Here is a 13,847-nt window from a genome sequence, read left to right as displayed (position 1 = left end):
CCACTTGTCTTGAGCGAAATAAGGAGAATAATCCTAGAAAAAGTTGACTTTCCATGTTGTGGTACGAACTGCCCAGAACCTGAGGGAATGATACTTCGGATGGACATTTATGAAGACGTAGTATCACTCCTTGAGTCATACATAACTTCAGACGAAAATAAGACTTTTGAAAAGAAATTGTAAACTTGTTGCAAGATAACCTAGCGCCGAGTGGAAGAAGAAAAGTGATAGGGGATTCCTTTTAGTGGATGGAGAAGGGCTAGGGTTGTCTATTTTCTACTAGACTTTGAACTGTTTTGCGGAAACAAATTGTCAAGCTTCCAAGTGTTCAAAGAAAGACATTGCAAGAGAGAAAGACTTTGTTTGAAAAGAAGAGGAAGTGAATGCTGGAAGAAAGTCAAAAACTACACTGTTTGAGAACATGGAGGCTGGCAACCCGAACCGCAGGGCAAAATGTATAGCTGTTACACTTTTAGGAGTAGTGGTTTCTCTTATAATTTTAGTGGTAACTGTTTCATTCCTAGCGGGACACGAAGGGGATGAAACCGCAGTTAACGAGGATAAGGGAGTATCAACACCGAAAACTACCATTATTAAAGAGAAGGGAAACATCAATGAGAAAGACAAAGCGTTGTTAGATGCAGAAATAAAAAGGCTTCACACCGATGAATCACAGGGAAATTACAAGTCAAATGCTTATGCTAAATTGCTTTATGAATATGTTGATGCCATGGAAGTAAAGGATTGTTACGTTTGTATGCAATTACCAGCTTCAGTGGAGGAGGGTATCAGATACCATCATCTTCCGTTGACATATGGAATAACGTGCAGTTTATTGTTGAGCATGTTTTATGGACGAGAAGGATTCGAGTATTATTTCTCGAATTTCGACTCGACATTGCCAGAGGTTCCGAATTTCAAGCATTTGAACAAATGGGACTATTACAAAAGCGAAGACAGATTACACAAATGGTTTATTCCATGGAGAACGTTAGATACTTCACATGCTCGAAGGAACAATCTGACTTGTCAAATATCAGAAGTTGAGAAAAAGTTTATAGCACAGGTAGATACTAGATACAGGAGGCAGAAGATATTGAAGGCATCAGGACAATGGGAAACAGATTGGACCAAGGAGGAAAGGGCACATCAAAGAAAAGGTAGTATTGGTCCAATTGCTTTGGATAAGGATAAACGGGGAAAACTGTGCATTCACAGGAGTTACTCATACTATGAAAACTTTTATGTAGGTCAAGTCCATTGTGAACATGCCTTTCAATTGGAGTATTACTCTAAGAACTTTTTGAAAGGGATGCAAGCAATACCAAATGTATATTTTGTATGTGGAAGAAGTGCCTATGTGAAGTTACCAGATAATTGGTACGGATCATGCTATCTGGCTGTTGTCTTCCCTAAAATATATCATGTTGAGAATTTAGACACGCCTAAGAAAGAAATATCAACTAGATGGAAGCGAGGGCTGGGTGCAGCAGAAGTAGTTGGAGATGTACTCGGTGCTGCATTCCCTTTCTTAGGATTGATAATGAATGACATTAAGATCAGGAGGTTAGCTACAGTCGTAGATAGGCTATCTGCCAGTACTGCAAGATCCTTGATGCTGATAGAAGGGGAGATGCAATCGATTAGGGCAATGGTTCTTCAGAACCGACTTGCTTTAGACGTTCTGTTAGCAAAAGAGGGAGGAGTCTGTAAGGCCTTGAAGGTCCAGGAATGCTGTACTTACATTCCAGACAATTCAAAACCTCTAGAGAAGTATATACAAAACATCACTGCCATACACTACGAAATTGAGGACCTGGCAAAGGTAAATGTGTGGGAAAAAGTAGGTCATGGAATGGGTAAAGTTGGAAGTTGGTTTGCCAACTTAGGAAAGGGTATCGTTTGGTACATATTGACACCCATCATCATAATTGTGATTTGTGTAATCACTTTGTGGGGATTGGTGCGTTTGTATCAATGTTATAGAGCAAATAGGTTACAGAGAGCTATGAAGAAACAGGAAGAAGAGTTGACAGCGATGCAGGACACTCAATATAAGAGTCTGAAAGCATTAGAGAGTATGAAAAGAGGTGGAACTGCCCTGTCTTCACTTTAAAAGGTTCTACATTTTTAGTGTCTTGGTGATGATGACCCCTGAAGGTCATCAAAGGGGGGACTGAGAGAGCACAAGTTTGAAAAAAAATGTATAAGTACGCCATATTTACAAGCACGTAGTTAGTTTAAACATGTTTTGCACACGAGTGTTTTATATCCAGGAGTGAAATATACAGAGTGTTTTATATTTAGTAGTGAAATGTATAGAATGTTAAGTAGAGTAACTATAATTGTAACGGTGTGAGATTAATGTAGAAATGTTGGAATATATGTGAAAACCTCATGTTCTCATGTTAAAAGAATCATGTCCGAATTAAATGTAACTTTGAAAATCCAGTATTATGTGTAGGCCTTAGGGCAATTCACAGCAAACCTGAACGTGCTGCTAAATTAATGTGAGATAAAGTTGACATGGTTCTTCCAAAATGTACTATTGAACTTAGGGTTAAAAGTATATGCTTTATAGATGTGTTATTTTAGAAACGTATGCTAGTTAAGAATGTTTGCTGTTTAAATCAAGTTAACGTTTTAAGAGTGCAGGGACCTGCTGCATGTAAATCAAGTAGGCCAGAGGAGATAATGTCATGTCGTGTAAATCGTCATGTGCTCGTTAGAGAAGAGGTCGCGAGGTGTCCAGCACCGAGCTTTGAGAGTGTTTTATGACTAAAGATATGGTGGAGTCTGGAATTTGAGGCCCACTGCAGGACGAGCTGTATGCAGGTGCGAGGGTCCTAATCAGCTCGAATGAAAGGGACTTTGTTCAGTGGCGCCTTGCGCAGGCCTGTAGGAGTTTCCAGGAATTTCAGGGGGTATCAGCGCACTGAAGAAGAAGCCTGGGAACCAAGGTCAACTATAACGAGGGTCTTCAAGAGTACCATCATGGAGTTTGCCGCGCAAAGATGTACCACGTGAGGGGCGTCCTAAGGGGCGTTTCTATTGAAAATGTGATTTGGTATTAGGGAAAGAGACCCGGGAGGAGAGCAGAGCAGATGATTTTGGGAGCCTAAGGAAGCGGATGGGTAGGCAGATAGACTGATCAGGAGAGACCCATCATCAGAGAAGAGACAAAGAGAAGTGCGTGATCTTCTTAGGAAGTCACCACGGCTGACACCTAGAGGGTAAAGATCTTGCTAAGTAGGGATGTCATTTAAAATAGTGTAGGGACAGACTAACCTTAATTTTCTTTTCTGTAATGACTTTGAGATTGCAACTTATATCTATTTTGACAACCCTTATGGTCTTTGAGCTTGTACTTATTATTTTGTTCTTCAGACTTAGATTATTCAAGAAGTTCATGTTTATAGTGATACCAATTTACCTTTTGAATCTCATTTTGAGAAGTTTGTATCTTCAGTTATCTTTGACTTTATATTAAATCTTTAAAACTTAAATTTGGTCAGTGGTCATTTAGAGTGTTGTAAGTTCTTAAATTGATTGACTTATTGCGAGATTACCTTTTACTCAAGACAGGTACCAACGATTCAGTCGACATAGTTTGGGATTTGGTAAGATAATTAGTAACCAGTAATCCCGCGTTAGCAGTATTCTAAAGAATACGCTAAAGGGGCTCTCTCTATATTGTAGGTAAAGATCAAAAGTTCAAATAGGCTGGCGATCCCAGCTTAACATCCTCCAGTGAAGACGAGGAAGCGGAAGGGATGTCACATGATTAAATGCAAGGGACTGAACTGTGGTTGGACTATGGTGACCATGGAGACTGCTCCCTTATGGTTGATGGGGTGTGTAGTCTGTGATGTTTTACTGTTGTTTTTGTTTAAATTCTTTTAAAACTGTGTGAAAATAAAGTGAAGAAAGAAATGCATAATCCGAGCCTTTGATCCTATGACATGAGGTACTTCCGCATTGAAAAGAGAAAACAACTGTAAGGCGAACAGCGTCGTCATTGCTGGTATCACGTCAGTCAGATGCGTGTTATTGCACAGCTGTGTACCTAATCCGCCGACAACAATTAGTTTTAAACAACAAACAACAATTTGTAAAATACATACGAATATTATGCCAATAATTCCCTTCCACTCTATTTCACCAACCGGCGACCGCTGCGCTCAGTTTTTTGCTTCCGTACAAACAATACCCCACCAGATATATGTTATTTAATTTACTCATCGTTAATCTCTTTGGCCACTGCAGAAAAAACGCGGTATTGTCCTTCTTTTGTTTCCATAACGATTAACCGTTTGGGGCCCACAGAGCTTAACGGAAAACCTTTGATTAGAAAATAGCGTTACGAAAGTTGCGATCTCTCGCTAGTCTGTCTTCCATTTCTAGGTCTCTCAAAGGCGTCTTCCTATCAGCTCCCTTCTTCCTTGTAAGAGTAGTGTTTCTGCCATCTCTATTACACCTGCCGGTCGCTCCTTCCTAGCCCCCTCTGCGCTGTCAAACCTCTGATAGCGGAAGCAGCGGCTGGCGCTGGGTGGACTGGGTCCCGGGGAACAGCGGCAGGAGAAAGGGACAGTGCTCGGCGAGCACTTGCAGGCGTCACGTACCAGAGCCTGGGGGACCAATTCGCATCAATGGAGCTCGCCCACAGTTTGCTGCTCAATGAAGAGGCGTTGGCACAAATCCCTGAACCGAAGAAGCCAGTTTTCGTCTTTGAATGGCTTCGTTTTTTGGACAAGGTCATTGTTGCTGCCAACAAGACAGATGTTAAAGAAAAACAAAAGAAGCTGGTTGAGCAGCTGACTGGGCTGATCGGCAGCTCCCCTGGGCCGCCGACAAGGAAACTATTAGCTGAAAATCTTGCAACGCTGTACAGTATTGGAGACACTTTTACTGTATTTCAAACCCTGGACAAGTGCAACGAGATAATCAAGAGTAAGGATGACACCGCAGCCTACCTGCCAACCAAGCTGGCTGCAGTGGCATGCGTTGGCGCTTTTTACGGGAAAATGGGCCGAATGCTGGGAAGCACTTTTCCAGAAACCATTAATAATCTCCTAAAGTCTCTAAAAAGCGCAGAGTCCCAGGGTCGGAGCGAGATCTTGCACAGCCTGCAGAAAGTCCTGGGTGGCCTGGGAGGTGCTGCTGCGTCCTATCACCGTGACATCTACAAGAATGCCCGCTCCCTCTTGACAGACAGGTCCATGGCGGTGCGATGTGCAGTGGCCAAGTGCTTCCTCGAGTTACAGAATGAAGCAGTGTTCATGTGGACAGCAGAGCTTGAAAACGTGGCCACCCTCTGCTTCAAAGCTTTGGAGAACTCCAATTACGGTGTACGCGTTGCAGTATCTAAACTCTTGGGAACAGTCATGGCGACCGCCTTAATGCCAAAGCAAGCAACAGTGATGCGACAGAACATCAAGAGGGCAACGTTAGAAGAAGTGTTGGAGCTGCTGGCTACTGGGTTCCTGAGAGGAGGCTCAGGGTTCCTTAAGAGTGGAGGCGAGATGCTAAAAGGCGGAGCATCAATCAGTCGAGAAGTTCGAGTTGGAGTGACCCAAGCCTACGTTGTTTTTGTCACAGCTTTAGGAGGACAATGGCTGGAGCGCAACTTTCCAATACTTTTGTCCCATGTATTGGATCTTGTTTCCCATCCCAGGGCAACTCAAACTCACGTAGAGGCTGTATACTCACGAAGATGTGTTTCTTTCATCCTGAGGGCTACAGTAGGCAGTTTGTTAGGAGAGAAAGCCCAGATTGCTGCTGCCACAGAGATCTGCCAGGCCATCGGTAAACAAATGAGGTCAGTGGAAGCTGTGGTAAATGACGCCAACAATGAAAATAAGACTGGAACTTCTGATGTGGCATCAAGTCAGCATGTCATGGTATGTGCCCTTCAGGAGCTAGGCAGCCTGGTTCAGAGTCTGAATGCCACAGCCTCCCCTCTCATTCAAGAACCTTCTGTAGGTCTTCTGGAGACTGTAACCTCTGTCCTCCTTCATCCAAGCATGGCTGCTCGACTTGCTGCTGCATGGTGTATGCGTTGTGTTGCTGTGGCATTGCCTTACCAACTCACACCACTGTTGGATAGATGTGCCGAAAGAATTAACAGCCTAAAGACCTCGCCAGAAGCTGTTAGTGGGTACAGTTTTGCAATGGCAGCTCTGCTAGGTGGTGTATACCAGTGTCCTCTGGGTATCCCTCATGCTAAAGGAAAAGTCCTTGTTAGTATTGCTGAAGATCTGTTGCGCACTGCTTTGCAGAATAGCAGGATGTCATTGCAGCGCACCCAAGCTGGGTGGCTGTTACTTGGTGCACTAATGACTTTGGGACCATCAGTTGTGCGTTACCATCTCCCTAAAATGCTTTTGTTGTGGAGAAATGTCTTTCCCCGTTCCATAAAAGAGCTGGAGGCAGAAAAAGCACAAGGAGACTCTTTTACATGGCAAGTGACACTTGAAGGGCGGGCTGGAGCGCTTTGTGCAATGAGAAGTTTTGTTGCCCACTGCCCTGAACTCCTTACCGAGGATGTGATTAGGAAACTGATGACGCCTATCGAGTGTGCTATGACAATGTTGTCTCACATTCCCTCAGTGATCAAAGCCCATGGAGCTCACCTAAAAGCCAGCGCTGCTATGGTCCGCCTTAGACTTTATGATATTCTGGCCTTGCTACCTCCTAAAACATATGAAGGGTCCTTTAATACACTCCTCCGTGAGCTGGTTGCAGAATTTACATTAACGGACAACTCAGCCAACACCACAACATCCCTTCTACGGTCTCTTTGCCACTATGATGACAGCGTCCTGCTTGGTTCCTGGTTACAAGAAACTGACCATAAATCGATTGAAGATCAGCTACAACCAAACAGCGCATCTGGCAGTGGTGCATTAGAGCATGACCCCTCCTCGATCTATCTACGTATTCCTTCTGGAGAAGCTGTACCGGGTCCTCTTCCACTTGGAGTATCTGTCATTGATGCCTCTGTGGCCCTCTTTGGTGTGGTATTTCCGCATGTCTCTTTCAAGCACAGACTTCAGATGCTGGATCATTTTGCAGAGTGTGTCAAACAAGCTAAAGGTGTGCGTCAGCAGGCAGTACAGCTCAATATCTTTACAGCTGTGCTCAGTGCTTTAAAGGGATTGGCAGAAAACAAAAGCACGTTGGGACCGGAGGAAGTTCGCAAGTCTGCCTTGGCCTTGGTTATGGGTGCATTGGATAACTCCAATCCCATTTTGAGATGTGCAGCTGGAGAAGCTCTTGGAAGAATGGCTCAGGTTGTTGGAGAAGCAACCTTTATTGCAAGAATGGCTCAGTACAGCTTTGACAAGTTAAAGTCAGCACGGGATGTTGTGTCCAGAACCGGCCATTCTTTGGCTCTAGGCTGTCTGCATCGATATGTTGGTGGGATTGGGTCTGGGCAACATCTGAAGACAAGTGTTAGTATTCTCTTGGCATTGGCACAAGATGGAACCTCTCCTGAAGTTCAGACATGGTCTCTTCATTCTCTTGCCCTTATAGTAGACTCTAGTGGACCAATGTATCGTGGATATGTAGAACCAACATTATCTTTGGTCCTCAACCTGCTTTTGACTGTTCCTCCTTCACACACAGAAGTACATCAGTGTCTGGGAAGATGTCTAGGCGCTATAATTACTACAGTGGGGCCAGAACTGCAAGGTAACAGTGCCACAATTTCAACAATCCGTTCTTCGTGTTTGGTGGGTTGTGCAATTATGCAGGACCACTCTGACTCTCTTGTTCAAGCAGCTGCCATCTCTTGCCTTCAGCAGCTCCACATGTTTGCACCGCGGCATGTCAACCTATCCAGCTTGGTTCCCACCCTGTGTGTCCATCTGTGTAGTTCACATTTGTTACTACGTCGAGCTGCTGTTGCTTGTCTACGGCAGCTTGCGCAAAGAGAAGCTGCAGAAGTTTGTGAATATGCTATGAGCCTAGCCAAGACTTCGCAAGACAAAGACAACAGTGCCATAAATATAACAGAGACTGGTCTTGAAGGCGTCCTTTTTGGAATGTTAGACCGTGAGATTGATCGCAAGCTGTGTTCTGACATTCACGATACACTGGGCCACATGCTTTCATCTCTTGCAGTCAACAAACTGTCACATTGGTTATTGCTTTGCAAGGATGTATTAGCAGCCACAAGTGATGTTAGTTCTGCTGCCCCAGTGTCGGGAGGCAGGGATGAAGACTCTGATAAGAAGGATGAAACGGACGATGACTCTATGTTCACCACATTGGGGGATGATGATAAAGCCAAGCCATCTGTAGCTCCTCGGTGGGCCACACGTGTGTTTGCTGCTGAATGTCTGTGTCGCATTATCACGCTGTGTGAGACTAGCCACCAGGCTCATTTTGATCTGGCAAATGCCCGTTCAGCCAAGCTCAAAAATCAAAAAAGCGACCTGCTAGTACTCCATCTCTCTGACCTGATCCGTATGGCTTTTATGGCATCAACTGATCACAGCAACCAGTTGCGTATGGCAGGCCTGCAAGCTCTGGAGGACATCATAAAAAAATTTGCTTCTGTACCAGAGCCAGAATTCCCAGGGCATGTCATATTGGAGCAGTATCAGGCTAATGTTGGGGCAGCACTGCGACCAGCATTTTCTCAAGATACACCCTCCGATATAACCGCAAAAGCCTGTCAGGTGTGCAGTGCATGGATTGGGAGTGGAGTTGTAAGTGACCTCAATGATCTCCGACGTGTTCACACTTTGCTTGTCTCCTCACTAGATAAGGTCCAAGCAGGAAAAGGGTCCTCAAGTCAGCTTTATAGGGAGAGTGCTGCAACAATGGAAAAACTATCTGTTTTAAAAGCCTGGGCAGAGGTTTATGTTGTGGCGATGAAAACCAAAAAAGAGGCTGAGACAACACCAAAAATATCCCGTTTGAGGGGAGATGATGAGGATGAGTACGCCTATGGCACTGTGGATGAGCTGCCCCCAGACAGCTTGATAACACTTGTTCAACCTGAATTACCATCACTTAGCAGCCTCTGGCTTGCTGCCCTCAAAGACTATGCACTTCTGACACTGCCTCCTGAATTTGCAAGTCAGCTTCCACCAGAAGGTGGAGCTTTCTATACTCCAGAGACAATTGATACTGCCAGATTACATTATCAGAATTCTTGGGCTCCTATATTGCACGCTATGGCGCTCTGGCTTAATACTGCTGGATTTAACACCCCAGAGTCAACGGAAGAAACAGAAAGTGCACCTAGGCAAACAACACAGGTTGTATCGAACCAAGCACCTGGAACTGGCTCGACAGCAAAGTCTCTGCCAGAGTTAACTAAAGAAAACATGCATTTAATTTTGGGTGTCAGTATACAATTCTTCTGTAGTCCTAGACCTGAAGAGCCTATAGAACATGTCACAGCATGCCTCCAGGCACTAGATACATTGCTTGATTCCCCATATGCCCGAGCACATATTGCAGAAGATTATCTCGTTAGTGTTGAACTTTTAAATGTTCTACATCGCCTTTTGCTTACCTGGGATCCACCACTTGTCCAACTGCTTGTGACTGGTGTTCTTCGACAGATTGTGCAGGCCTCTCTGGATTATTCCCAAGCAAAACTAAATGTCTCAAATGAAGATGGCTCAAAGGAAAAAGACACTAGCATGTTGGAAAGGGAAGGCGACGACAGTGGTAGCATTGTCCCTGGAAAATCTCTTGTCTTTGCAGCAATGGAGTTATTAATGTTTATTCTGGTGCGACATTTGCCTCAGCTCAGCATTAAAATGTCAGAGTCTCCTAATCACATGCCCAGCAAACCACAACAGCTGCCAGAGGAAAGTGCTCGCCTTGTGGCTGTCTCTGTTACCATCCTTTCTGACTTGCCAGCACTTTGTCCCTCAGCGGGATGCATGACTGTGTTACCAACAATCCTGTATTTAACTACACAAGTACTAAAAGAGACGGCAGTAAAGTGTGTGGATGGGCAAGTTCCATTACCAGTAAGTGCTGCTTTGCAGGGCCTGAAAAACATTGTGTCGTCACCACTGGCCAGGACAGACAAAACTCAGAAGCAGTGGACCAGCCTTATACGCAGTGCTTTAGCATCCATCTTGGAATATTCTGAGCCAAGTGACTCCAATTCTGTTGATGAAGTTACTATGCTAACAGCTATCGTCCTCTTTCTTTGGTCTGCAAGCGTGGAAGTAATAGGTGTTCAGTCCCTACAAAATGGATGCTTGACCAGATTTAAAAATGCTCTAAATTCCAGTGACCCTTGGGTTCAAGCCAAAAGTTACCAGCTACTGCTTTCTATTTTTCAGCATTCGAATCGAGCTCTCTCAACACCGTACATACATTCATTGGCACCAATTATGGTTGAGAACTTGAAAGCTGTAGAAAATAATAAACCAACCTGTAGCACTGAACTTTTGGCAGTCCAGGAAGGAATTAAAGCCCTTGAAACATTAGTTTCCCTGACAGAAGAACAAAATCGAGTCCAGTTGCTTGCTCTACTTGTCCCAACTTTAATCTCGTATCTACTGAATGATAAACATTTTGCTTCAGCCTCTCCAGTATCCAAAGATCTCCATGAGTTTGCACTTCAGAACCTTATGAGAATTGGCCCCCATTACTCCCAGGCTTTCAAGACAATAATGGGAGCTGCACCAGAGCTAAAAGCCCGCCTAGAGACTGCCATCAGAGCAAGCCAGGCCAGCAAGGCAAAAGAAGCAGCTAGGCAGCCTGCACCAACAATTAACGCTGCCCCAACAATTAAACTCAAAACAAGTTTCTTTTGAACTGTTTTTCTTGGTGTGTCCTAAACTGAAGAATAAGCATTCCAGGAGACTATAGAAAGTACTTTATATTGACAATAAAAATGAATCCTTGAGAAGGTATTGAGAATGAATGTCCCGAATATGCACTTTTGAGATGCAAGCCAAAAAGGCATTTGTTGGCATCTAAATTATGAAACTAAGAAAGAAACCGGATGCATATTTTATTCTTTTAATCTTTAATTATGTAGCCTTGGGTACTTAATTTAATTGAAACATTTTGATGGGTTTTTGTTCCATTTCACAATACATTCTGTCCTCCCCTTATTTTACGTGACTGTTACAATTCATGGTTAAGTGCATGCGTTGACAGGTTTATTTATTAAATATGGCATAAATATAAGAAACAGATAAAATAGTGGGCTACCTTATTAGGCAAGAACACTGTTTTGTTTTAATGGGTAAAAAACAGGCAGTCTTGCAAGGATGATATATTGATTATGTTAATCCATACTTCCAGTTTCTGGCTTCCAGAATTTACAAATCCAACATAGAGGCAAGGCGTCTAATTACACTATTAGTTTATGAAATGAAAGTGTAGCTATAATGTGTGACTTTACTAGGTCCAGCTAGGTCCAAGAAAGACGGGAAGTTTTTTTCTATTTACACGTGAGAAACAAATACCTTCAAAAAAGTTGTCATGTTGTGATCACCCTTGTCTTACAATTGACCAATTACTCTTTGTATTCACAAAAAAATAAGTCAAATGTATGAAATATTTAGCACTTGTGACTGTAGTGACAAACCAATTTTCATCCACCTAGTACAAAAAGGGGAAGAAGTGGGTCGTTTGACATGTGACTCAGTTTCTTTGCATATTGCTGGTGGATATGGCAGCAGGATTTAGTTCTTTTTGGGCTCTGAGTGGAGATTGGGGCTCAAATTTCTGCTATGTATAAGCAATTTTCCAGTGGGTGACTTAATGATTCCTTTTAGTGATTTCCAGTGCATGACAGAAGGTTGTAGATGGCAGCTACAGGAACACAGACCATTTCCCGTTTTGTGTTTGTTTCACAGTAGGATCTTTCTGTTTATTCTAGTGTCTTTGATGATCTGCTCATCCACAATCCTCTGATTGCAGCCAAGATTTAAGCATTCTCTCTTAAAACAGCTGCTACTCTTTTTCTGCTGTATCAAAGTATGTCTTTTCATATTGCTACCCAACATAGTGGCATATTTTGTGTGTTGTGTTCAGGGTTATTGTTTGAGTTTGTTGAATATTGACTTCTTTATGTTTTCTGTTTTATATTCCAGTGATGGAGTTGAAAAATAATTATTTTCTTGAGGGGTTCATGAGTAAGCTGCATAACTGCAGTGTAATATAAGAATGACATTGACTAGCTGCCTCTCTGGATATAATCTTGTACTGGGAATGCTATTTATTGTCATTCCACTGTTGTTGATATTCGTCTAGGGGATCTCCGTAGTTGCTAATGTTGCTTTTTCTAGAAAGGACAAAGTGTCATGGATTCAAACAAATCCTGAATAAAACTGGACTTTTTCTTTGTTAAGATGGTATGTTTAATGTGTGCTTTTAGACAGATGCTTTTGTCAAGTTTAAGTGCACAAGATTCAGGTGCTCTGGGTTTCTCCTATAAATTATGGGGCGCAACAAGTTTGCTTGGTTCTGGCTCTCCTTATGATGTTTTGACTACAGTAATGTGGTTCATGTCCATCAGTTATTTTTGGATGTGTTGGTTGAGTTCTCATGTTTTTGGATATAATATTTTTTTAACATGGATTATTGTATTCTTTTCTGCGGTTGACAATGTTCATTATGACTACTACTGTAGGCATGGTTGTTAATTGTGCTTCGCGTACTTTTCAGTGAATGTATGGCTCATCTTTCAAGCGTTGATGAGCTTGTACATTTGTTTTATATCTGTTTTATCTAGCATTCTTGGTATTGATCTGTATCAGAACTTTTCTGTTTTTGCGATCATTCTTTGTGGTGGGATGCAGCCTAAATATTGGTTATGGACATTTGCCTTCCTTAAAAAAATCTCTTGAATGTAGAATATGTCCATATGTATCATTCTTTTTTATTGTATATTGTAAATATCTGAAAAATTTACAGGTCAAGGGGAAAAAAGCCTACCTTCAATATGCTCTTAGTCAGTATTTCTTTTCTTTGAATGTGACCGGTCCCAATAGGAGAAGCCTTTCATTTCTCTCGATCACTTTTCATATTAATCTTTCTTCTTTTGATGGCCCCAACAGGAGCAGTCTTCAAGCTTTCCTAATTTTAATTTATATTGTCTGTCTTTCTTTTTCTGTTGTGGCAGCAGCTACAATCCAATTACCTGCAAATTCCGTTAGTCTGTTTTTTCAGAGCCTCCGTTTACCATTGGGCGTCCAGGCAGGAGTAATCAGCCTATTATCTGCATTACTATCTTTGCAGTCTTGTAATTAACTTGTAGCTGGTATACTAACTGAGCTCACAGAGTGAATCCAGTGGTTGGCTTAAGCACAAGTGAAGCTGGCTGAAGTTGCTGGTTAAAATTTTTATGTAATTTTGAAATGTAGAAATGCGAGAGCTGAGTCATATTGTGTTTCTTTACATAGGTTGTTCATAAACGTTCAAGTTCTTTCAGTTATTAAATTATTTTCATGGCCTGAAAGATGTACATTTCGGCAAATAATGTTAAACAGATTGAAAAAATAAAATGCCTTGCGAACACTATGTACATCCGTTTGATGGGGGAGCATGGTCACTTTATATGCAGCGCGAGTGAAGCTTAAGAGTGGCTTAGAACCACTCTGGCACCCAAGGGAAAGTTTTCAGCGTTAGAGCAGATGGGCAAAGTGCCATCTGAAGGTCACCAGCAGTTCTGTTGGCCGAGGTCAAAGCTTCCCTTAAAAGTTTCGAGGATCATTGAAATTAAATATGTAAAAGGGAATGTCCAGACAGACAAACTCAAAATGTATATTCTTTTTTCAGTATCAAGATACTAGTCATAAGCATGAATGAGATGAAAGCAATGGATGAAAATGAATGGCAATTCAAAAAGAGTA

General features: G+C 42.5%; 1 protein-coding gene across 1 annotated transcript; it reads left to right on the top strand.

The window, feature by feature from the left end:
• Positions 1 to 4,443: 4,443 nt before the first annotated feature.
• HEATR5B (HEAT repeat containing 5B) lies at positions 4,444 to 13,515 on the top strand. The gene has a single exon (XM_078659923.1). It carries the CDS (start codon positions 4,650 to 4,652, stop codon positions 10,794 to 10,796), a length of 6,147 nt encoding a protein of 2,048 aa, XP_078516049.1. The 5' UTR covers positions 4,444 to 4,649; the 3' UTR covers positions 10,797 to 13,515.
• Positions 13,516 to 13,847: the final 332 nt, after the last annotated feature.

The sequence above is a fragment of the Lissotriton helveticus genome, chromosome 9, assembly GCF_964261635.1.
Source record: "Lissotriton helveticus chromosome 9, aLisHel1.1, whole genome shotgun sequence".
Classification (NCBI taxonomy): domain Eukaryota; kingdom Metazoa; phylum Chordata; class Amphibia; order Caudata; family Salamandridae; genus Lissotriton; species Lissotriton helveticus.
This window is presented reverse-complemented; position numbering and strand designations above follow the sequence as displayed.